This window comes from Cricetulus griseus, chromosome 3 (genome assembly GCF_003668045.3).
Source record: "Cricetulus griseus strain 17A/GY chromosome 3, alternate assembly CriGri-PICRH-1.0, whole genome shotgun sequence".
NCBI classification, from domain to species: Eukaryota; Metazoa; Chordata; class Mammalia; order Rodentia; family Cricetidae; genus Cricetulus; species Cricetulus griseus.
Genome location: NC_048596.1, coordinates 237,443,370 through 237,468,055, shown reverse-complemented (window position 1 = coordinate 237,468,055; position 24,686 = coordinate 237,443,370). Strand labels below are relative to the sequence as shown.

Sequence of the window (24,686 nt, the reverse complement as noted above, 5' to 3'; positions counted from 1 at the left end):
CACTTGAGTTCCTGCCTTGACTTCTCTCAGTAATGGGTTGTGATCAGGACATTAAGTGAAGTAAACGCTTTCATCACCATGGTGTTGGTGGTCCATGTTTTAAAATTGCAACAGAGAAGCAGACAAGAACACTAATCAAAGCACCCCAAATATCATGAAGCTGACAAGACACAAGTCGGCTCTGAGTATAAAATAAGATACAAACCAGCTAGACAACCATGAAGATTTAGAAACACCAGGATGGTGTTTCTTCTTATTTCATGAAGAAATAATAGAAAATTTGACTTGAAAGATATGTAGGGGGGAAAGTAAGAACAATTGAAGAACACGTGTTCAAAATAGACCCTCCCTCTACAACATGAAATTACTTGTAATCAAACATCTTAAGGTTGATTGCCAAGGTCTCCTCTTCCTGACCCCAGGGTTTCTCAAAATTCCAATCACTGATAAATGACTAGCTCCATGGAGGCTGTGCTTACTTTTCTTCCAAGGTTCTCTGCTATTTCAAACCCTTTTTCTGTTTATCCTTATTCAATGAAATCCACATTTATTGTAAAACTATTGCCCTTGGTTTTTGTATGTCTTTACCTTGCAAAACAACTTTATATATTTGATCTAATACATTTCCAGTTAGTTTTCTTCCATGTCCACCACCTTTGGTGATCCTCCACCTCTCACTCATCCCTTCCTCTTAATCTGTTTGTGGAACAGCAGCAATCCAGTCTACTCAGGGTCAATGGCCTAGACCAATGGTCCTCTAATGAAAAATAAAGTGTCCACAGTACCAGTTGAATTGACATATGACAAGGATTTCTTTCCAAATACAGCTTAACATATGCCAGGAAGTGTTCCAAAAAGAATGCTGTGTTTTATACTCATTAGTCCTTGTTTGTAATGAGATGGAAAATAGTCTAAAGATTGTAAAATAGTTTTCCATGTATAGCAGTTACTTTTCTGTTGCTGTAATAAATAACATTAACAAAAGCAACTTACAGGAGAGTTATTTTAAACTTATGGTTCCAGAAGGAAAAGAGTCCATTGTGGCAGGAAGGATTGGCAGCAGGTGGCTGGATCAGAAAGCTAAGAGATTACATCTTCAACAGTAAACACCAAGCAGAGGCTAAGCTGGAAGTAGGGTGAGGCCATGTACTCTCAAAGCCTGCCCCTAGTGACATCTTGCACCTCCCAAAACCCACCCAAATAGTACCACCAACTGGGGACAAGTGTTTAAATATCTGAAACTATGGGGGACATTTCTCATTTAAAACACCACATCATGTTTTGGATTATTTGGATATCTGCACATATGCAACCTTATTGAAACACACTTAAATAAAATGACATTTATTTTATAGATTTCCAGGCCATGGGGTTGAAGAAAGGGATGTTTTTCAACCCAGACCCTTATCTGAAGATCTCCATCCAGCCTGGGAAGCACAGCATCTTTCCTGCCCTCCCTCATCATGGACAGGAAAGAAGATCCTCAATCAGAGGCAACACTGTGAACCCCATCTGGCAGGCAGAGGTGAGTGCTAGGGAGTGGGGATGCTGAAGGAAATGAGTGGTGATGACCCCACCCCTGTGCTCATCTTCTTGTCGGGCATAGATTCTGTTCTTAAACTTGTGGCCATGAGACTCGGTCCTTTGTAGGGAGTCATGTTCTCTGAGGGCTTCAACTACAGGGTCTGAATTATTTTCCCAGGCAGCATCAGGTAATGCTCTGTAATAGCTACTCTGTTTTTTGTTTGGTTGGTTGGTTGGTTGGTTGGTTGGTTTGGGGGGTTGTTGTTGTTTGGGGGGTTTTTTGGCTTTTTTTTTTTTTTGGTTTTTCTAGACAGGGTTTCTCGGTGTAGCTTTGGAGCCTATCCTGGCACTCACTCTGGAGACCAGGCTGGCCTGGAACTCACAGAGATCTGCCTGCCTCTGCCTCCCGAGTGCTGGGATTAAAGATGTGCGCCACCAACGCCGGGCTGTAATAGCTACTCTGTAATAAGAGAATACCCTCCCTCCAACCCAAAATTCAATTCAGGCATCCAGAGATTTAAAAAGAACAAAAGAGGGAGGGAGGGAGGGAGGGAGGGAGGGAGGGAGGGAGGAGGGAGGGAGGGAGGGAGGGAGGGGGTTGAGAATCTTTACTAATGCATGACTGGGGTTCTAGTCAATGCTCAACAGGGACCAGCCTTGGTCTGAGCTTTTCACAGTTTATACCATGTGTTATAATCTTGCATAAGCTTTCATCTGCAGGTGACTTTTAGGTTCCTGCCAAAAGTTACATTTTTCTGGGCAATTATCAATAAGACAATTTTCTACTAACAAAGTCTTTTACTTATTCAAAGAGCTGTGAGAATCAGCTCAAGACTTACAGCTGTGGATAACTGGTCCTTCCCTGGGGCTGTCTGGCAAATGTTTACCTCTCCAGATAACAGCAAGCAGTTTTGATGAGCAGCTGAGGTAAAACAGAACTCAGCAGACCTTATCCAAGCTTAAGTCAGAAGCGTAACTTTTATTCATTTTTTTTTTATCTTTCTCTGTTGTCCAGGAAAAACTGGTTAGTGCATTACCTATCTTAAACTTATATCTGAATAACAATTGAGGCAGAACCTTTCAGCTAAATTTCTTATGTTAATGTAACTTAATATTTTTCTAAGCAAGCTTATTAGTAAATCCCCTTCAATCACACTTAACCAGAGTTAGAACTTGTTATTTCTTCTGCCATATCACCAGTGGTTTCTTTCCTGATTCAGAACAGGTGCCGTCAAGCAGGAAAAGCACATTTAAACATGAATAGTCCCATTTCTCCACAGTTCTCCCCATGTTGTCATCACTAACAGCTCCAAACTATAAATGTGGTCCTCTGGGTGGCTTCCAGAGATACTAGAGTCATCAGCTTCCTGGGGTAGATAAACCAGTCATCTCTAGAATACTCCTGATTTGGTTACACAGTGCTCCATTTAAATAGATATGAAACCTAATTGTTCATCCCATCTTGGTGGTTTGAACAGTGGTATGCAGCTTGCTTACAGCATTGAATACTTCATTGTGTCAGTAAAGGGCCTTCTCTACTTACGAGTGTCTCCTCCACAAGCCAGGAGTTGGGAGTTCTTTAACAAAGCATGTATGATGATGATCCTGACAGTAACTACCTCCTCTCCTACAGAACATGCAGAGACTTGTGTCAGCCTATTTGGCTCCTGGACTTTCAGCTGATCACTTGAGAACACAACCTGGCAACTGTGGGATGGAGGCACTGGAAACAGGACAGGAGTGAATGAGCTCTAGTGCAGAAGGTGACAGTGTAGCTCTACAGACACAGAACTTGGCTCACAGTCTAACTTGGCCTGTTAAGAATTCTGTAATTTTGAGTCATCAGTTATCCTTTGCCTTGTAATATCCTCACCCATCTACTTATATCCACCTGTAATTGATGAACGTGTGCTCAGTCTGAGGCACTTACATTAGACATATTTCTTCCTTTATTATTCAGAATAGACCATTCTTGTCAACGGTGTGGAATTTTCAAACATTGTAGACAAGTAGATATAGTTAGATATTTGGAACCAAACCTGTTTTGCTGTCTCTTAAGTTGTACCACCTCCTTGCTAAGTTCAATCACCCCTTTCCAGGCTTCCCAGAAAGACTTTCAGAACTTTGAAATAGAAATGGAGTTACACTTGAACTACTATTAACAGTTATGAACAGATTCTAAAGCATTGAAAATATCACTATTATAGAATAGTGAATTTACAGTGACATGTTCCTTCAATCCAAGAAATTCTCATCAATAATTTCTAAATTACTTACTGGATTCCTGGGGATAACACAAAATGCTACAGCAATTAGTTGTATCTGAAAAAAATGAGCAAGTTTGCCTAATACACTTGTCACAAAGATACTATAAGTCATAGAAAACATTTTTTTAAATTCCACTATCAAAACGGTTTGGTACTAAAAATGTCAACCAGAATGTCCTTAACACTATGAAATTTATTAATCTTTGCTTGAATCACTTTTTCTCTGGCAATATAATGACAAATGCTCTTATTCTCTGTCTTAGGGTTTATACATAACATTTAAAATGCTACAGCTGAAATCAATTCAATAAATCTCATTCAAGAGCTGTAGCTTAGAAAGACATCACTCACCTACGCCTGAGGCCTTGCGTTCCATTTTCAGCCCCATAAAAAGAAACAACATGAAACAGAATTCCACATAGCACCTGGCAACTTAATGCCAGGAAAATGCTGCTTCCACACGCATAGAAATCCTCAGTCATGGCAACCAATGCCAAATGGCACACAACAGATAGATGTATCCTGCTGTAATACATCTGTGCTTCATAAGACTCTGGTTGAGGTAAAAGTCTAGATACTGGCTTATGTGGTATTTTATTCTCATTTTTCAAAAAATTAATAATTCTTTGAGAATTTCAAACAACGCATTGGAGTATATTCACCACATCCCCTACTCTTCCCAGATCCATCACTTTTGCAACCCACCAGACTTTGTGGCCTTCTTTTTCTTATGCCCATCAAATCCAATTTCTGCTGTCTTTATAGAGATGGATGTGTTGTCCTCTGGAGTGTGGTTGATTTATCAGGGACTTCACTCTTAAAGAAAACTGATTCTAACAGCTACCATTGACAACCATTTCTTGACTGAGGGTGGGACTTTGTGCCCCACTCCCTTCTCCATGATAAGATTTATTCTAGCTTGAGCTGGAATAGGTCTCATGCATACTGTTATAACTGCTGTGAGTTTGTGTGTGCAACTTCCCACTGTGTCCAGAAGACACTGTTTCCTCATAGTCACCCACAACACTATGTCTTCCACAAAGGATCCTGAGCCTTGAAATGAGGGGGGTCGATACAGATTCCCCATTTGGAGCTAAGCACCCCCATGGTCTCCTGCTCTCTACACCTTGACCAATTGTGTCTCTGTGTTAAACTCTACCTACTACAAAAAGAATCTGCTCTGATGAGGGTTGAGAGATGCAGTAATCTATGGGAATAATGATAAGTCATTAGTAATTTGTTTAATACTAAAGAATGAGCTGTGTTTAGTTAAAATTACATCAAGATGTAAAATGTACAAAATACAAGCACAAGTGAAATTTCCAAGAAAAAATAATTTCCAAAAATGGAATTATTCCCCTCCAAAAAAGTATATAAGTAATACTAAGTAGAAAGAATCTACATAGACTATTGCACTTTCTCACTTTTACACAAAAATAAAAATAATTTCAATGCTATTTAAGATTTTTGGTGTTATGTAATTAAGGATACATTATTTTCCTTTTGAGGACAAGTCACCTACACCAAAATTGGTTGTAAAATACTGGTTAGGATTTATTCCATTTCTTTAGATTCTTTACGCATGTAGAACATGACACCATATGCCCTGGTTTTCCACCGGCATATTTAGGTGAACTTTGGCATACACTGAATAGTGGCACTAATGGGAAAACTGTATTTCAAAGTAACTTCCCTTACTTTATGACAAGAAATTTATCTGACAAAAAACAATTCAGGGAGCAATTATTTATATTGGTTCACTGAGAAGAACATAGTCAGTAATGACATAATATTTATGATTTATTAAAGCTTGCCTAAGGATTCAGAGCAAAGTCAGCCTCAAGCTATAGGGATCAGGCAGTGGTGGTATACACCTTTAATCCCAGAACACGGGATTAAGAGGTAGATGGATTTTGGTTAGTTCAAGGCCACCATGACCTACACAAGATTGAAGAGTAACAGAGCTCATGCCCTTGATCCCAGCACCTGGGATCATATGCCTTTAATCCCAGCATTAGGAAGGTATATAATACAGGAACAAGGTCTCAGAGCTGAGATTCATTTTCCAGCCACATTGAGGATAGGAAGATATTGAAGTCTCAGGATTCTCCAGCCACGCTGAGGAGAGGTCACAGTCTAAAGTTTGGTGGAGCCAGGATCATCTTTCATTCTGAGGTAGAGTAAGAGCTAATGACCAGATGCTTTGATTTTCTGATCTTCAACTTGAAGCTTGAACCTCAGTATCAGTCTCTGGATATTTTTTTCATGCTACAATGGTCTTCATGTTGGTCAAGGCATGGCAGAGGTAGAGGTGTGAGGCTCTGTCCACAAAGTTTATTACATCTCTGAGGCTTAGGAAACCAAGGCTATGTACTGAAATATGGCTGGTTTTAACACTCTAGCCCAGTCCCAATGACTCTACATTTGTCATCTTGTGCAGAAGTTTGCACAACCTCCCAAAATGGCACCACCAACTGAGAATGATGGATTCAAACACAAGAACCAGTGAGGGGCATTGTAATTATTTTCCTCTTTGTCTTGTTTCTTTTTTTTCACTCTGATGCTTACTAAGACACTATAGGCAATGGTGCTAAAAGTAGATAGGAGTGAATTGTCTTCATTTCTGTGTGTGTAATCGGTAGCTCATGTGTCTTTTATCTTCATTTTTTTAGTGTTACTCTGGAATAATTTTATGTATTTTTGTTTTGATTTGATTTGATTTTCCAGTCAGAACTATCAAACCACTTTTTACATATCTCCTTTTATTTCTATTGGGTTTTCATAAATTATCTTTTAGTTTAAATTTAAAAACTGAAATAAAATGAAAAAGCAAACAAGGATACAGGGAACGATAATTATATGATTTCTTCCTCTTTCTTCTCTCCAACCTCCTGATGTTTACTCTTATTCCTTCTCAAGTTCATGGTCTTTTTCTTTTATCATTCTTGTTACATATATGTGAATGAATATAAATACAATCTGATAAGTCCATTTAAGTTTGCTTGTATGTACATGATTTCAAATCTGGCCATGTAGTACTGTTGACTAATTGGAGGTTTTAATCCTCGGAAAACAAAATCTCTCTCTCTCTCAGAAGTCATTTGCTATCCATAGATCATGAAGCAAATTTTCAGGAAGGACCTGACATCTTGCAAGACATGATTGCGAGGCATGATTTGGTTGCACGTAGTGCATTTTCAGTCATCTAAGGGTATTTATTCTATGACTGTCTTTAAATGAATCATTTCCCCTTTCTGTGGCCTGATAGCACATCTTTACCTCAGATTCTTCTTCTCCAAGCAGCTATCAGCTCAAAATAGCTCCTTGGCTCAAGTTGATCTTCATTCCCACCTCCCTGTCCATTCCAGGACTTGACCTGGCTTGATCTTGCACAGTTCTTATGTACGCTATGAGTTCATATAGACAGCTGCCCTGCACATATGTCTGAAAGACACTATTTCCATTGCCTCTTGTGCTCTTTCTGCCTCCTCTTCCACAAAACCCTGAGCCTTGGGGAAAGGGGTGTGATGTCAATGTACTATTGGTGACTGAGAATTCCACAGTCTCTATCTCTGTGCTCTGGTATCATGTGAGTCCTTGCATAAGTCACCATGTACTACAAATAGAAGCTTCTCTGATGAGGGTGAAAGGTACATTAATCTGTGGGTACAAGGGCATGTCACTAGGAGTTCATATACTACAGTGTCCACTTAGCAGAATAATAGCATCAGGTTCTTCACTAGGGGCTATGACTAGCTTGTCTAGCCACAGATTCTTGGCCTGATGATGGTGCCAGGTATGGGCTTCATCTTGTGGATTGGGACTTAAATCCAATCAGAAAGTTGTTGGCTAATCCCATTATTTTCATGTCACTATTGTTCCAGTGAGTATGTCTTGTCAGTCTAGTCATTATTTTCACTCACAGGATTCACAGTTGGTTGAGATTGATGGTTGGTTACCTTTCATGTCTGGTAGTATACATATACCTTCCAGACTATGAAAACTAGCCAACAGGGATGAAGCTTCCAGACCTATACCAGTTTGATTTCTCCATGATCAATGACTAAAGTATAGGCCTTTCAGCAATAGTGTTTTATTCTCAACTTCTAAAAGGTAACCAATAACATTGTCAATAACCTATAAAGTTTGGGCATCTATAGGACCTCACTGACCAAAAGAGGTAACTAGTCCTAGCATTGGAATTGTAGTTTGTTAGCCTAAAGTGTTTCACTGCAACTGACTTTTAACTATGTTGTATGTATGTATGTATGTATGTATGTATGTATGTATGTATGTATGTACATATAGTTCAAGAAACAGCTACATTAGCAAGTTTTCATACGACTTGTTTGAAAGACCTTTGGGGTTATTATCTGTCCCCATATTCCTGTCTCTATGCTGCTACCTATCATCCAATCCAATTTAACTCTTCCTGTTCCATTATTCTTCTTTGACCCTTTATACACTGTGTTTGATCTCCCCTCCCTTGAAATTTGCATTTCTCATTACTATTGCACCAGTATATCTTACAGACAGGTCACTATTGTAAGTATCAAGGATTGCAGCTGGGTGATATTGATGATGATTTTTCTCCTCTAATAGTCTGCATAGTAAATTCTAGTACCACAAAGTTACTAGTTGTAGAAGTTGCTGGTCAATAGAGGTGAAACTTCTAGTTAGGCACCTGCTTGATTCTTAATGTTCAATGACATAAGTAAGTGTTGTCTTCAGCAATAGGGTCTTACCATCAGGTTGTGGAGAGTAACCAATAACCTTGTAAATAGCCTGTGATGCTTAGGGGTTCCATGGGACCTCTTTAGCTAAGGATTCAACAAAATGTGGCAAATTCCCGGTATTGGAAGTTTTACTTGGTGGCATAAGATGTCTAGATGGGATATTGTCTTCCCCTACTATTTGGTGACTTCATTTATTTTATTTTAATATTTGTATATGTTTTAGCTTCTACAGTAACAGGGTTTCGTGTGGTTTTTCAAATGCCCTTGTATTAGTTGTCCTTCACCATATATCCTCCTTTACCTTTCTCATCCATCCCTTTCCTTATTTATCCTCATATTCTAGTTTCCTCTTTGTCTTTCCATAACAATGTATTCTATTTCCCTTTACTTGGGAGAGATTCTTTTACCCCTTAGTCCCTTACTATATGCCTAACTTCTGTGGTTATTGAAATTATAGCACACATACTAAAAGCTTAAAAGCTAATATCAAAATATAAGAAAAAAGCATACATTTGTCTTTGGGGGTCTGGGTTACCTCACCTCAGATGACTTTTTCTAGCTCCATCCACTTACCTCTAAATTTCACAATTTCATTTTTCTTCATAGACTAATATTATCCTACTATGTAAATGCACCACATTTTTATTCTCCATTCAATTGATAGCCATCTAGGCTTTTTCCAATTTTGAGCTCTTATGGAAAGAGCAGCAGTAAAAATGAGAAAGTATCTCTGCAGTAAGATGTATATACCCAAGAATGGTATAGCTGGATCATGAAGTAAATTGATTCTCACCTTCCTGTTTAACCACCACACTGATTTCCATAGTAACTGTACCAGTTTACAGCCCCGCCAGACCTGAATAAATGTTTCTTTTTCCATGCATTTTTTTTCAGCATACACTGATACTTGGTCTATTTATTTGGCCATTCTGACTGCAGTCAGATGAAATGTCAAAGTAGTTTTAATTTGAATTTCCCTGATGGTTGAGGATACTGAAAATTTCTTTTGTGCCAGCCATTTGTGTTTATCTTTACTTCTGTACCTCATTTCTCATTGAGTTTTCTATTTTCTTAGGGATCAGTATTTTTAGTTCTTTATATATTCTAGATAATAACCTCTATCAGATGTAGGTAGTCCTTACTTGGTAAGGACTATTTCCCATTCTGTAACCTACCACTTTGCCCAAATGATGGTGTCCTTTGTCATACAGCTTTTCAGGGTCTATGAGGTCCCATGTACTAATTGTTGGTCCTAGTACCTGGGCTATCAGTGTCATGTTCAGAAAGTCCTCTGACTATGAGTTAAAGCTCATTCCCTGACTTTCTCTAATATCACACTCTTATGTTGAAGTCATTGACCCATTTGGAGTTGAATTTTGTGCAGAGTGGACCTCTTTTCATTCTTCTACATACAGCCATCCAGTTTGACCAGCACCATTGTTGATGATGCTGCCTTTTCTCCAGTGTGTACTTTTGGCTTCTTTGTCAAAAATCAGGTGTTTCATAAGTGTGTGAATTTATGCCTGGATCTTCAGTTCAATTCCATTGATCAAGGTGTTGGCTATCATGCCAATATCATGTTGGTTTTTATTACTATAGTTTTGAAATACAACTTAAAATCTGGGATGGTGATAGGTCTAGCAGTCTTTTATTATTCAGGATTATTTTAGATATCCTGGAATATAAAGTTGAAGATTATTTTTTAATTTCTATGAAGGACTGTATTAAAATTTGATAAGGATGGCAGTGAATCTGTAGATTGCTTCTGATAGCTTCTTCAATTTATTTCTTTACTATCTTAATGTTTTTATAATACCAGTTTTCTCTTGCTTGGTTCGAAATAACCCAGGATTTTTCTTTTTTGAGGCTATTGTGAAAGGTATTATTTCTTTGATTTCTTTCTCAGTGTGTTTGTCATTTGTATATGTCGTCCCTCTATGACTTATATCATGATGGGATGTTGGACTTTGAAAAAGACCTTTTCTACATCTAATGAGATGATCATGTGGTTTTTATCTTTCAGTCTGTTTATGTGGTGGATTACATTTGTTGATTTATGAATTTTGAACCATCCCTGCATCTCTGGGATGAAGCCAACTTGATCCTGGTGGGTAATCTTTTTGTTGTCCTCTTGGATTCAGTTTGCAAGTATTTTACTGAACATTTTTGTATCTATGTTCATAAAGAATATTGGTCTATAATTTTCTTTATTTTTTGGTTGGGTCTTTGTGTGGTTTTGTATCAGAGTGAAAGTGGCCTCTTAAAACAATGAGGAAATGTTCCTTCACTGTAGAATAGTTTGATGAATATTGGTGTTAATTCTTCTTTAAAGGTATGAATAGAATTCTGCACTGAATCCATCTGACCCTATGATTTGGGGAGGATTTTTTTATTACTGCTTTATTTCTATAGGAGCTATGGGTCTGTTTAAATTGCTTAGTTCACCTTGATTTAACTTTAGTAGGCCATATATATCAAGAAACTCATCCATTTCTTTTAGGTTTACCAGTTTTGTGGCATACAAATTTTCGAAGTATGTCCTGAAGATTCTCTGAATTCCCTTAGTGTGTGTTATGATGTACCCTTTTCATATCTAATTTTATTAAATTGAATCTTCTTTCTTTTCGATAGTTTAACTAAGGAATTATTAATTTTACTGATATTCTCAGAGAACCAACTCTTCATTACATTGATTCTTTGCATTGTTTTTGTTGTTGTTGATTTCAGACCTAAGCTTGATTATTTCTTTGATTATTTGATTATTTATTTGATTATTTGCCATCTACTCCATTACTTCTTTCAGATGTATCATTTTTGACCCATAAATTTGGGTATGTTGTGTTTTCATTTTTATTCAATTCTAAATTCCGTCTTGATTTCTGGATTTGGCCCATTTTTCATTAAGTAGTGAGTTATTTAATTTCCCTGAATTTTTTAAACTTTATGTTGTTTCTGTTGTTGATATCTAGCTTTAATCTGTGGTGGTCAGATAGGATCCAGTGTGTTAATTCAATTTTCTTGTATCTTCTAAGACATACTGTTTTGAGAAAGTTTTATGAGCTGCTAAGAAGGAATATTCTTTTGTGTTTGAGTAAACTATTCTATAAATATTTGTTAGATGCATTTGGTTTATGATGTCTTTTAGCTCCTGCATTTTTTCCATTTAGTTTTTGTCTGGATTACCTGCCTTTTGGTTAGAGTGAGGTATTGAAGTTATCCAGTTTTACTGTCTGAGGGTAAATATGTAATTTTAGCTGTAGTAGTGTTTCCTTTATGAAATTGGTTGTCCTTGTATTTATTGCATAGATGCTAAGAATTGCAATATCCTCTTGGTGAATTTTTCCTTTGATGAGAATACAGTGTCTTTCTCTATATCTTCTTATTAGTTTTGATCTGAAGTCTCTTTCCTCACATATTAAAATAGCTATACCTGCTTACTACTTGGGTTCACTTGCCTTGCCTTCATTTCTTCTATCCTTTTACCCTGATGTGATGTCCATCCTTGATGATGGGGTATGTTTCTTGGATGAACAGAAAGATAATCCTGTTTTATAATACAGTCTGTGAGTCTGTGTTCTTTTACTGGGGAATTGAAACCACTAATGTTGAGAGTTGTCAGTGAACAGTTTATATTTATTCATGTTATCTTGTTGTTATGGTGCCCCCTCCATTTTGATTTACTGTTCTGGGATTATTTATTCCTTGTTTCCTTTAGGAAGCTTAGCCTATTCGGAGTGAAGATTTCTTTCTAGTGCTTTCTGTTTGTAGGCCTGGACTGGTAGATATAAATTGCTTGAGTTTGTTTTTATCATAGAATAGTTTTCTTTCTCTATTGCTATGATTGATAGTTTTTGCTGGGTATAATAATCTGGGCTGGTATTTGTTTTCTGTATGAGTTTATAGAACATCTATTCAGGCCATTCTAGCTGTCATAGTTTTTTACTGAGAAGTCAGGTGTGTAGGGAAACACTGTAGCCCAGCCTCCTAGTAGCCCCACAGGACGCAAGCTAGCGTGGCCAGAGGGAAGGGGCTATCCACGTGTGCGTGGTCCCTTAAGAATTGTCCCCACATCATCTTGGACCTCCCCTGACCACGCCCTCATGGGCGTGTCCAAGAACACGTGTCAGGGCTACTAGGAGGCAGGGCTACAGTGTCTCCCTACACAGGTATTATTCTAATGGTCCTCATCTATTGTTGTCATCTTTTTCCCTTGGAAAATTTAATATTCTTTCTTTGTTCCATACATTTAGTGCTTTGATTATTATGTGTTGTGAGGAATTCTGTAATGATAACTTTTTCTGCCAGCTGCCTGAGTTCTGCCACCACATTAGGGCCCCCAAATAACACAGAGAGATTAATATTAGTTACAATGCTGCTGGCCAATGACTAGGATTTCTTATTTGCTAGCTCTGTCTTAAGCATCAACCATAACCATTAGTCTATATATTTTATGAAGACTTATCTTATTGAGGACACCAACGGGATTGTACCCACTCATCCTGGGATTCCATGGCGACTTCCCTCCTACTACATTTCCCAGAATCCTCCTTCTCTCCTAGTCCTGCCTAACTTGCTTCCCTATTGGTCAACAGTGCTTTATTTATCAACCAATAAAACAAACATATACACAGAAGGACTTCCCCCATCAGAATTCTTTTTCTGGTCCTGTCTATTTGCTATTCTATATACTTCATGTACTTTGATACATACCTCCTACTTAAGGTTGGAGAAATTTTCTTCTATGATTTTGTTAAAAATATCTTCTGGGACTTGGGTTTCTTCTTCCCCATCTTCTATCCCTAATATTTGTAGGTTTGGTTTTTTTCATAGTATCCCAGATTTCCCAGATGTTTTGTACCTGTTTCTTTCTTTCTTTCTTTCTTTCTTTCTTTCTTTCTTTCTTCCTTCCTTTCTTTCTTTCTTTCTTTTTATGTATAACATTTTTCTTTGAATGTGCTACCCATTTCTCCTACCTTGTCTTTAATATCTAAGATTATCTCTTTCATGTCTTGTAGTCTGTTGGTAAGGCTGAGTCTTACCTATGAGTTTTTCGTTTGCCATTCTAAATGTTTTATTTCTAGTTTTATTTCAGTTTGGGTTTTCTTTAGTGATTATATTTCTTTGTGAAATTCTACTTTCATATTTTGAATTTTTATTATTTCATTCAACTGTTTGTTTTATGGTCTTCATTGAGGCATTTATTCATGTGCATTTAAGGTCGTGAAATATATTCATAATTGATATTTTGAAGTCCTGTCTTGTGCTTTAAAAAATTGCATTTTTCAGGGCCTATTGCAATGGGGTTACTGAGTTCTAAAGAAGACATATTGTCTTGGTTGTTTATGTTTGTGTTTTGTGCTGGGGTCTAATCTATGCATCCAGAGTTTTAGTGTTTGGGGTGTTTATTAGTGCTAAGATTTGGTCTTGTCTTTGTTAGGTGGGTGTGCCATTCTTTGATTTTTGTCACCTATTCTGTGTCCTAGGTGAGCGTTGTGGGTCCTTGATAGAGAGTGCTTCTGCAGGTTGACAGGTGACAGAGTAGAGTAAAGACAAGCTAGGAGGAAAGACTGAGAGGGTCTGCAGGAAAACCAGCATCCCCACCAAGAGGTGAAGTCCTCAGAGAACAGAGGTGGGGTAAAAGAAGGGGCTCCTGTAGGCAAGCTGCACCAAGAAGTGAGATGAGAGTAAGGTCTCCTTCTAGCAGGCTGCTACAGGACTAAGAATAAGTCTGAAGAGATCTAAATGGCACTGGAAGAAAGTGTTTCTGCATATTGGCAGCTGACACAAAGGGATGGATATAAGCTAGAAAGGAAGGATGAGAGGACTGGTGGGAAAAAGCCAAGTGGATCCTGAGATCTCCCTAAAATATGCAGTCACTAGGGAATAGAGCTCACTTTTTAAAGTATTACCTAGCCATTTTCTTTTCTTTCTATCTTTTTAAAGCATTTTCTATTCAGTTCCAGGGCCTATTTTAAAATTGTGTTATTTTCTTAATGTTTAAGCTTTTGTGTTTTTTCTGTATTCTAAACAGTAATACTTGTTGAATATATAGCTGGTGAAGATTTTCTTCCATTCAGTGGGTCTCACCCTCTATAAAGAACTAAGGAACACTGAAAGTGGGAGAAGTAGTCTTCCAGAGGAGAAAGCATAGCATTGGTTACTCAATACCAAATGATCAGCCCTAAAAACACACATATAAGAAATAACATTATACAGACCAAGCAGGTTGCATTTATGTATATGGGGAATATATGTGTGTTTACACATATATGTGTATGAGGAAAATATATATATATATATATTTATATATATATATATATATATATATGTATGTATATATATATGCAATTAATTTAAAAAGAGGCTATGACATTGAAAAGAAGGAAAGAAGGGTATGTGGAAAGGTTTGGAATAAGGAAAGGAAAGGTGAAAATGGTGTAATTATATTACCACCTCAAAAGGGAAAATATTTTATAATAATAATAATAACTGTTTAGATTTGAATTTTGTTATTAATGGGTACATTTTTATGTACTGTGGTCTGCTGAATTCCATTGCAGGACCTTAGTTTAAAACAGTGATCCCCTGTAATTTTTATTTAAGAATTGGGACCAATTTTATTCCAAATCATGATGCATTTAATATAATTGGTATTCTTACATGGTTGCCTACTCCTACCATTTGTGAATTCTCATTTGTGCAACATTCATCAGAGGCCTTCCTGAGGACTAGGTGTGCCACATCTTCTACTCTCCCTTCCGGTTCCCTATCTTCAGTAGGGATTCTAAACTCTCCTTGTCAACTTCTGGCTCCCACTGCCTGAGATGTCCTAAGTCCCACCAGATTCCTGAAGATTGGTTTGAAATTCTTCTAAATTTTATAGAAGGTCTGGACTTACAAACATCACTTAGCCTGAACTGAGCCAGGGCCATTTTTGATAACCCATTTGAACAACCCAGTTGAATTACTCCAAGATTTAATTCTAAACCCCATTCATGTGGTGTACAGCCTGACAACCCAGAGTAACAGGAAAACAGATTCAAACACCCACTCAACAAAGAAGAGACAGGATTGTCTTACCAAGAAACACTAACAACATAACTTCAGATGCTTAGATCCCATTTCAAAAATAAAAACATGACCAACACATTAAGTCCCTTCTACAAAGCAGTACTCCTATAGTAATGTCCCTGAGAAGTGTAACTTAGATGATTTTCAAGACATTAATTTCAAAATAGCAAAAATAAACATGATCAAGGAACTCAATGTAAATTGAGTAAATGAATGAACACCAGAATGAAGACCATGAAAACAAAAACACAAAAAGTCAAATGTAATAATAAAAACAATCCAAGACATAAAAGCACACTTCAAAACGGAAACTCTTTAAAAAGTCAAAAGAAATAACTCTTGAAATGAAAAGTCAAGAATTCAAGCAAAAACTTCTTACTACAAAAGAGAAGAACCTGGGCATAGTTATCAAAGCAAAGCAAAACCAAAGTCCAGCAGTGTAAAACTCTCACTATTGGTCAGCTGTGATTAAATCATGAGCTTCAGGATTCCAAATGGCTTTATTTCTTCAGCTCTGGCATTGGCGGCATATGCAGATTGTTTTGTAGACAGAGCCAGCTCCAGTCCACAGATGCTGCTGTCCTTGGCGGTCATCTCATAGTACTGGCATCTCCAAATGCTAGGCTCTTCACTCAACTGAGCTGTACCTTTGCCAATAGCCTCTCCTGGGCTCTCGTCAGCGACTCCAAGCCTGCCACATGGTGCTAAGCCTCAACTTCTCTCCAGGACCCCTTCAATTCTAGAATTTCTTCTTCAACTGAGGCTGCAATTCATCAATGGGCTCTCCTGGACTCTCACAGAGCAAAGCCTCAACTGCTCTCCATGACTATTTCATTCCCTCAAAATTCCCTCAAAACTGCCAAATTCAGCTTCCAGCATTGGGTACAGCTTTCATCCCCTCAGTACCAAGGCTTCTGTGTGCTGACTCTTAGGAAGTATTCCCACTAGATTGGATTTCAGTGATGCTGGTCTTTTCTAAATTGCCACTAATTTCTCAGCTCAGCTAACCAACATCAGTTGTCCCAACAAAGTAAAGATTTTATCTCTGTCAGTTCAAGGCCAGCCTGGTCTACAAAAGCTACACAGAGAAACCCTGTCTCAAAAAACCAAAAAAAAAAAAAAAAGTTTTTTACTTCAGTGGCTATCTTGTATCTTCTTAATCACAGCCAACCCTTCAGCTCCAGATGAGCCTCAGTTGAGCCTTTGCTTCCCTCTGAAACTTAACCATCCAAGCCTGAAACACTAAAGAACACAAATTCTTCTCAGGAGCCCACAAGACTTTCTCCAAAAGAGACCACTTGTTTGGACAAAAATAAAGTCTCAATAAATACAGGGAAAATTAAATCACTTCTTAAATTCCATCTGACTACAGTGGAATAAAGCTGAATATCAGTGACAATAAAAACCACAGAAAATATGTAGTCTTGTGGAAACTAAGCAAGACACTAGTGAAGGACAGTTGGGTGAAAAAAGAAATGCAGAATGAAGTCTAAAAATTCCTTCAAATGGAGCCTGGCAGTGGTGGTACATGCCTTTAATCCCAGCACTTGGGAGGCAGAAGTAGGCAGATCTCTGTGAGTTCGAGGCCAGTCTGATCTACAAAACAAGTTTCAGGACAGCTAGGCTGTTACACAAAGAAATCCCATCTCAATTTTTTTAAATTCCTTCAAATTAATGAAAATGAAAACATAATATATCAAAATTTATTGGATACAGTATGAGAAAGTCTGTAGCACCATGTGCCTCTATAAAAAGTTGAGAGCTTTCAAGTTAATAAAAATGATGCACCTGGAGACCTTGGGAAAACAATAACAAATACCAAAAAAGTGGACTAAAGTGACCTGGAATAGGTGACCAAAATCATGGCTGAAATTAGGTAATTAAAAATTTAAAAAGTAATGAACAAAATAAATAAAATACCTTGAAAAGCAAGATTAAGAAACTTCTAGCCAAATTACCCAGAAGGGGGAAAAAGTGCCCAAAGAAATATTATTGGAGATAAAGGTAAACATTACTACACATATTGGGGAAATACACAAAATTTAAATCTACATTCCAGCAGATTAGAAACTATAAAAGAAATAGGTGAATTTCTAGACGTATGGACCAAAGTTAAATCATGATGAAGCAAATAGATCTTTAACACCCAGTGATAAAGAAACAGTAATCTAAACATCTCCAACTTAAAAAAAAAAAACAGGTCCAGATGGATTTAGCACAGCATTGTAGCAGACTTTCAAAGAACCAACATCAATGTTCCTCAAAATAGTTCACAGAATGAAAAGGAAACATCTCAAAAATTTTTTATGAGGCTCAGATTTCCCTACACTAAAAGCACACAAAGAACCAACAAAAAAGAAAAACTTAGGCCAGTATCTCTGATTAACATAGATGCAAAACTTCTCAATAATACACTTTAAAAAACAAGAAACATGTAAAAAATAAAAGGAAAAAAAGATTATCCACCGTGATCAAGTCAGCTTCATCACAAAGATTCCTGTATGCTTCAACATACATAAATCAATATACACAATCCACCACATAAAGGGATGAGATGACAGAAATCACACATGATCATCTCATTAAATACAGAAAAGACCTTGAACAAAATCTAGTATCCCTTCATGATAAAAGTAAGGGATTAACTGGGGATGAGAAAACATACCTCAACATATGGCAATATACTACAATCTTTCCACCAAAATCTTGCTAAATGAAGAAAAAAAAGCTCAAGCACTGCCACTAAAATCAGGAAAATACAAGGATGACTATGTCCCTGCTCCCACTCATATAGAAATATACTGAATTCTCTATTGTCAGTGAGAGAACTAAGATGAGTGAAGGAGAAAAGGAGATGCAAACAGGAAAGAAATGAGAGTAACCTTATATGCAGGGGATAGGATTCTGAACATGAAAAACCCTGAAGACTTCACCAGAAATCCTCTATAGCTGATAAATCCTATTATCAAAGGGGAACAATACCAAGTTAACACACAAAAGAAAAAAACAACCATAGTATTTGTATGTACATGTGATATTCTGAGAATATTCTGAGAAATCAAGGAACTAATACCATTCACAACGGCCTCAAGAAAAATAAAATATGTAGGACCAAATCTAACAAAGGAATTGAAAGGCCTGTACGATTAATACATTAAGATACTGGAAAAAAATAGATAAAAAAGGTATTAGAAAAGGGAATGACTTCCCATGCTCCTGGATTGGTAGGAATAATATTGTGAGATCTCCATCCTACTAAAAGCAAACTAGAGTTTCAATGCAATCAAAATACCATCACAATTCTTCTCAGACATTGAAAAAATAATCTTAAATTCTGTATTTCCATAAAATACAATAATCTAAAACAACAACTAGGGGAGAAAGAAGATATCATCCTCTTAGATTTCTATAAGCATGAGTTTTCTGGCCTGGCAGGTATTATGGCCATTGAGCCCCAAATAAACACTCAGAGACTTATATTAATTATAATACTATTGGCTGATGACTAGGGATTCTTATTGGCTGGCTCTGTCTTAATTATTAACCCATTCCTATTAGTCTATATATTTCCATATTGTCTTATCTGACCGGAGAAAGCCTCACTCACATCCTCTCCTCCCTGGGCTCACATGATGACTCCGCCTCTGCCTATACCTTCCAGAATTCTCCTCGTCTCCTAGACCTGACTATCTTGCTGCCCTATTGACCACAGTGTTTTATTCATCAAGAGAAACATATATGCCATCCTAGAGCCTTCATCCAGTAACTGATGGAAGCAGAAGCAGACACCCACAGCTAAACACTGAGATGAACTCTGGGATCCAGTTGCAGAGAGGGAGGAGTGATGAGCAAAGGGGTCAAGACCAGGCTGGAAGAACCCACAAAAACAGCTGACCTGAATAAATGGGAGCTCATGGACCCCAGACTGATAGCTGGTAAACCAGCAGAGGCCTGTTCCAGACCCCCTGAACGTGGGTGTCATTTTGGAGGTCTGGACAATCTATGGGGCCTCTGGTAGTGGATCACTATCTATCACTAGTGCATGAATGAACTTTGGGAGCCCATTCCACATAGAGGGATATTCTCTCAGCCTAGACATAAGGGGTAGGGCCTAGGTCCTCCTCCAAATGATATGATAGACTTTGAAGATCCCCATGGACCTTCCCTGGGGAGCAGCAAGGGGATGGGATGGAGGATTGGTGGGAGCCAGGGGAGGAGGGGAGGGAGAGGGAACTGGGATTGACATGTAAAACAAGCTTGTTTCTAATTTAAATAAAAAAATTCTAAAAAGAAAACATACATATAGAAGACATCCCCATCAGATTTCAATTTGTATTACAGAACTATCACAACAACAACAGCATGGTATTTGAATAAAAACAGAATCATGGATCAATGGAAAAGAATTGAAGACATATAAGCCATCTAATTTTTTAAAGATACTAATAATATGCATATAATAAAAGATGCATCTTCAGCAGAGATCCACAACTAAGCAGTAGGTTGAACTGGAGTCCAGTTGTAAAGAGGGAGGAGTGATAATGTGAGCAAAAGAGTCAAGACCATGATGGGGAAACCCACAAAAATAGCTGACCTGAGCAAGTGGGAGCTCACTGACTCAAGACTGACAGCGAGGGAACCTGCATAAGACCAAACTAGGCCCTCTGAATGTGGGTGATGATGGGTGGCTTAGGCAGTTTGTGGGGCCGCTAGCAGTGGAACCAGTATTTATCCCTAGAGTATGAACTGACTTTTTGGAGCCCATTCCCTACATACAGGATGGAGGGCCTTGGTCCTGCCAGAAATGATGTGACAGATTTTGATAATTCCCCATGGGAGGCCTCACCATCTCTGAGGATTGGATAGGGCGTGAGGTGGAGAGAGGATGGGGAGAGCAGGAGAACGTGAGAGAGAGGAAACTAGGATTGGTATGTAAAATAAGATTGTTTTAAAAATAAAAAAGTGAGCTATAAATACAAATTTAAAAGTGCATCTTCAACAAATGTTGCCGGTCAAACTGAGTAGATATGTGTGAAAGAAAGAAACTTGATCCTTATCTCTTGCCTGACACAAAACTCAACTCCAGATGTATTAAAGATCTCAGCGTAAAACTGATAACCTGAATCTGATAGTGGAAAATTAGAAAATGTACTTGAATTTGTTGGAAAAGAAAAGCCTTTCTGACTAGGACACTGATAGCAGAATTAAGACCACCAATTACTAAGTGGGAATTCATGAAATTAAAAAAAAAATGTCTGTACAACAAAGTATATCATCATTCAAGTGAAGATGTAATCTACAAAAAAAAAAAAATTCCAGTCACATAAAGGGTTAGAATCCAGACTATGCAAAGAACTAAACAACTAAACATAAAGAAAACAAACAACCCAACGCTAGAGAGATGATTCGGTGGTTAAGATCACTTAGATTCTCTTCTGGAGAATCCAGGTCTGATTCTCAATACCCACATGCTGTCTAACAAGCATTTATAACTCCAGTTTCAGAGGATCTCAAGCCCTCTTCTGGCATCCATGGGAACTGAACATACATGGTACACATATACACATACAGGAAAAACACACGCATAAAAATAATCATCTTTCTTATCCATAGTGCGTACAAGTGTGTTGAGGGCAAAGGATGGCCTGCATAACCCGAGTCTCTCTTCCCACTCAGGGATGGATCTCAGGTCATCAACTTTGCTAGCAAGAGCCCTTTTCTACTAGCTCACCAGGCCAAACTTTACAGACTTTTTCACTACTTGCTTGTTTTTTATTTGTTTGTTTGTTTAATCCTACAGGGTCAGTGGTCTTCCTACAAAGCCACAGACTTCCCTAGAAATCATGATGGAAGCCGAACTAAACTAGAATGATACCACATGGACTGCCCTCCATCTTATTGTATGAATTACATGTCTGGAAGCTACATACAAAGAAACTTCATTCCAGCAAAACAATGCATCCAATTCCCTTACTCCATGTGACTCACTGCTATAAGCTTCAGGGAGTATTTTACTTTACTGTCCAGGGCATTTTCCCTCTTTCAGCATACCCAATAAACAATTAGTCATGAGATATATATAATGTATTTGAGGATATAGATACATATATATCTCAGGCAATGAGACCAACAATTACTAAATGAGACCTGATGAAACTAAAAAAAAAAAAAACTTCCAGACAGAAAGACAAAATAATTTGAATAAAGAGTCAGACTGCAGAATGTAAAAAATCTTTCCTAAGGATATATCTCACAGATGGTTAGTAGCTAGAATATATAAGAAAAGAAAAGTACCAAACAACCTAGTTCAAAAATGGAACATAGAACTAAATAGAGTTCTCAAAAACTAAAATGCAAATAACTAAGAAACATTTTTAAAATATTCAACAATCTAAGCCATCAGGGAAATGAAGATTAAAACGATCCCTACTTTACCTTAATTATAATGGTTAAAATCAAATGACAACAAATGCTAAAATAGATGTTGAAAAAAGGAAACATTTATTCACTGTTGGTAAGAATGCAAACTGAGGCAGTCATTACAGAAAGCTGTGTGGGGGTTCTTCAAAGAGCTATAAATAGACCTACCACATGATCCAGATATATAGATTGACAGACAGACAGACAGTTAGATGATAGATAGACAGACAGACAGACAGACAGACAGACAGACAGACAGACAGATAGATAGATAGATATAGAAAGGTGTGTGTGTGTGTGTGTGTGTGTGTGAGAGAGAGAGAGAGAGAGAGAGAGAGAGAGAGAGAGATCAGTGACTGAAGTATAGGACTTTCAACAATAGTGTCTTACTCTCAACTTCTATAAAGTAACCAATAACATCTTCAGTAGCATGTAATACCTCACTTGCCAACAGCTGTTCCAAAAAAAGGTAACCTATTCCTGGAACTGAGTTTTTAATTTGTTAGTCTATGGTGTTATAGTGCAACAGTTTTAACCACACTCGCATAGCTCCTCAGGGGTTGATCTTCATTCCCACCACCCAGTCCATTCCAGGTTTGATCTGGCTTGATCTTGGACAGTTCTTGTGTACAGTCAATTCACCTCCACACTGATGTCTTAGCTACAACAAGGAAATACTATTTTCTCTGCAACAACCAGTCAAGACTTTATTCCATGATGCCTTCTTTATATGACATCAAAAATAAAGTCATATCAATTTAGGAAGAATAAATTTATTGCCATATAAAAGTGTGCATTGCAGCATGGAGGACTTCAATTTAAGTGATAAATTAAACTCTTTCCTACAACTATAGGCCAATTCATAAAGTATAAAAATTCTGATATTTTTTCATGACAGGATGAATCTATTATCATTTTAAAAAATTACTTATTGAGATTATAATATCATTATGTCATCTCCTCTCCCATTTTCTCCCTTCCAAGACCTCCTATATTGCAAAAGATGAAGACCATTACCGAGAACCACAACTGATATATCTACAATACTATTCCCAGTCCTGAGGCTCAAGGATCATTGCAGAAGAGAGGGTGGGAAGCACCAGAGGAACAGAGAGTTTGCTGTGAGATTATGTCTCACAGCAATTTCAGAAAATATACCTATAAGTCTCACCAACATGACTGACTAAAGATGAGTAGAACGAGGACAACAATCTTTGAATTGCTAGTGTGAATAGGGGAAACCTCTTTCTTTTTTTTTTAAGCAGGCAGACTTGTTACCATTAATTTGTTTATAACTGACTAGTTTTGTTTTATTGGGTCATGCTGGCAGGCTTATATTTTGTGTTTGTCTTAAAGATTGAATTTCTGATAAATCAGAACCACTTATATTTTGGTTAAATGGTTATCACCATTTGGCTTTGGGGTCTTTATAATCTGTGGTGCCCACTTTTGTTTTTGATTCAACAGTACTTAGAACTCACAGTTTCCCAAATGATCGTGAGCCACACGAATGGCTGATGACTTCCTTAAGCCCTTCAGTCTTGTCAGCTGTATCTCTTCATCTCAGTGTGGAGCCTCATAAGATTTCTCCCACCCATTTTGGCAAGTCAATTGATAGTGTCATTTTTTCAGGGTTGTTGGGGTTTTTGGCTTTTTGTTTTTGTTTGGTTTTGGTTTGGGGTTTTTTTTTTTATTTCTTCTCTCTTTTTACTCTACAAGTCCTTTGCATGTACATCATGACTTCTTTTCTTTTCCTTCCTACATTTTTTATTTGAATTAGAAACAAGATTGTTTTACATGTCAATCCGAGTTCCCTCTCCCTCCCGTCCTCCCCTGCCACCCCCAACTAACACTCTACCTATCCCATACCCTTTCTGCTCCCCAGGGAGGGTAAGGCTTTCCATAGAAGGTCTTCAGAGTCTGTCAGATCCTTTGGGATAAGGCCTAGGCCCACCCCCATGTGTCTAGGTTCAGGGAGTATCCCTCCATGTGGAATGGGCTCCTAAAGTCTATTCCTTTGCTAGGGATAAGTACTGATCTACTACAAGAGGCCCCATAGATTTCTGGTCTCTTCACTGGCACCCACGTTCATGGGGTCTGGATCAATCCCATGCTGGTTTCCCAGCTATCAGTCTGGGAACCAAGAGCTCCCCCCTTGTTCAGGTTAGCTGTTTCTGTGGGTTTCACCAGCCTGATCTGGACCCATTTGCTCATCACTCCTCCTTCTCTGCAACTGGATTCCAGTTCAGTTAAGTGTTTAGCTGTGGGTGTCTGCTTCTACTTCCACCAGCTGCTGGATGAAGGCTATAGGATGGCATATAAGATATTCATCAATCTCATTATCAGGAAAGGGCATTTAAGGTAGCCTCTCCTCTGTTGCTTAGATTGTTAGATGGTGTCATCTTTGTAGATCTCCGAACATTTCCCTAGTGCCTGATTTCCTTTAAACCTATAATGGCTCCCTCTATTATGGTATCTCTTTTCTGGCTCTCCTCTATTCTTCCCACAACTCAACATGAGGTAGCAGGAAGGTTTTTGGGGTTTTTGGCAACCATATTTTTGAGATTTTATGGTAGCATCTTTCCTGTCACATATAGAAGATCCCTTAAAATCTTTCCAGCTCTTTTTCAGCAATGTTCCCTGAACTTTATACACAAGGGCTGAGTTG

General features: G+C 37.9%; 1 protein-coding gene across 1 annotated transcript in view; it reads left to right on the top strand.

Moving 5' to 3' along the window:
- The window catches only part of Hecw1 (HECT, C2 and WW domain containing E3 ubiquitin protein ligase 1), a 140,105-nt gene that overhangs the window by 28,636 nt on the left and 86,783 nt on the right, over nt 1-24,686 (top strand). Inside the window, exon 5 of the mRNA XM_027409409.2 lies at nt 1,356-1,525. Coding sequence (XP_027265210.1) covers nt 1,356-1,525 — 170 coding nt within the window. The remainder of the gene's footprint in view (nt 1-1,355; nt 1,526-24,686) is intronic.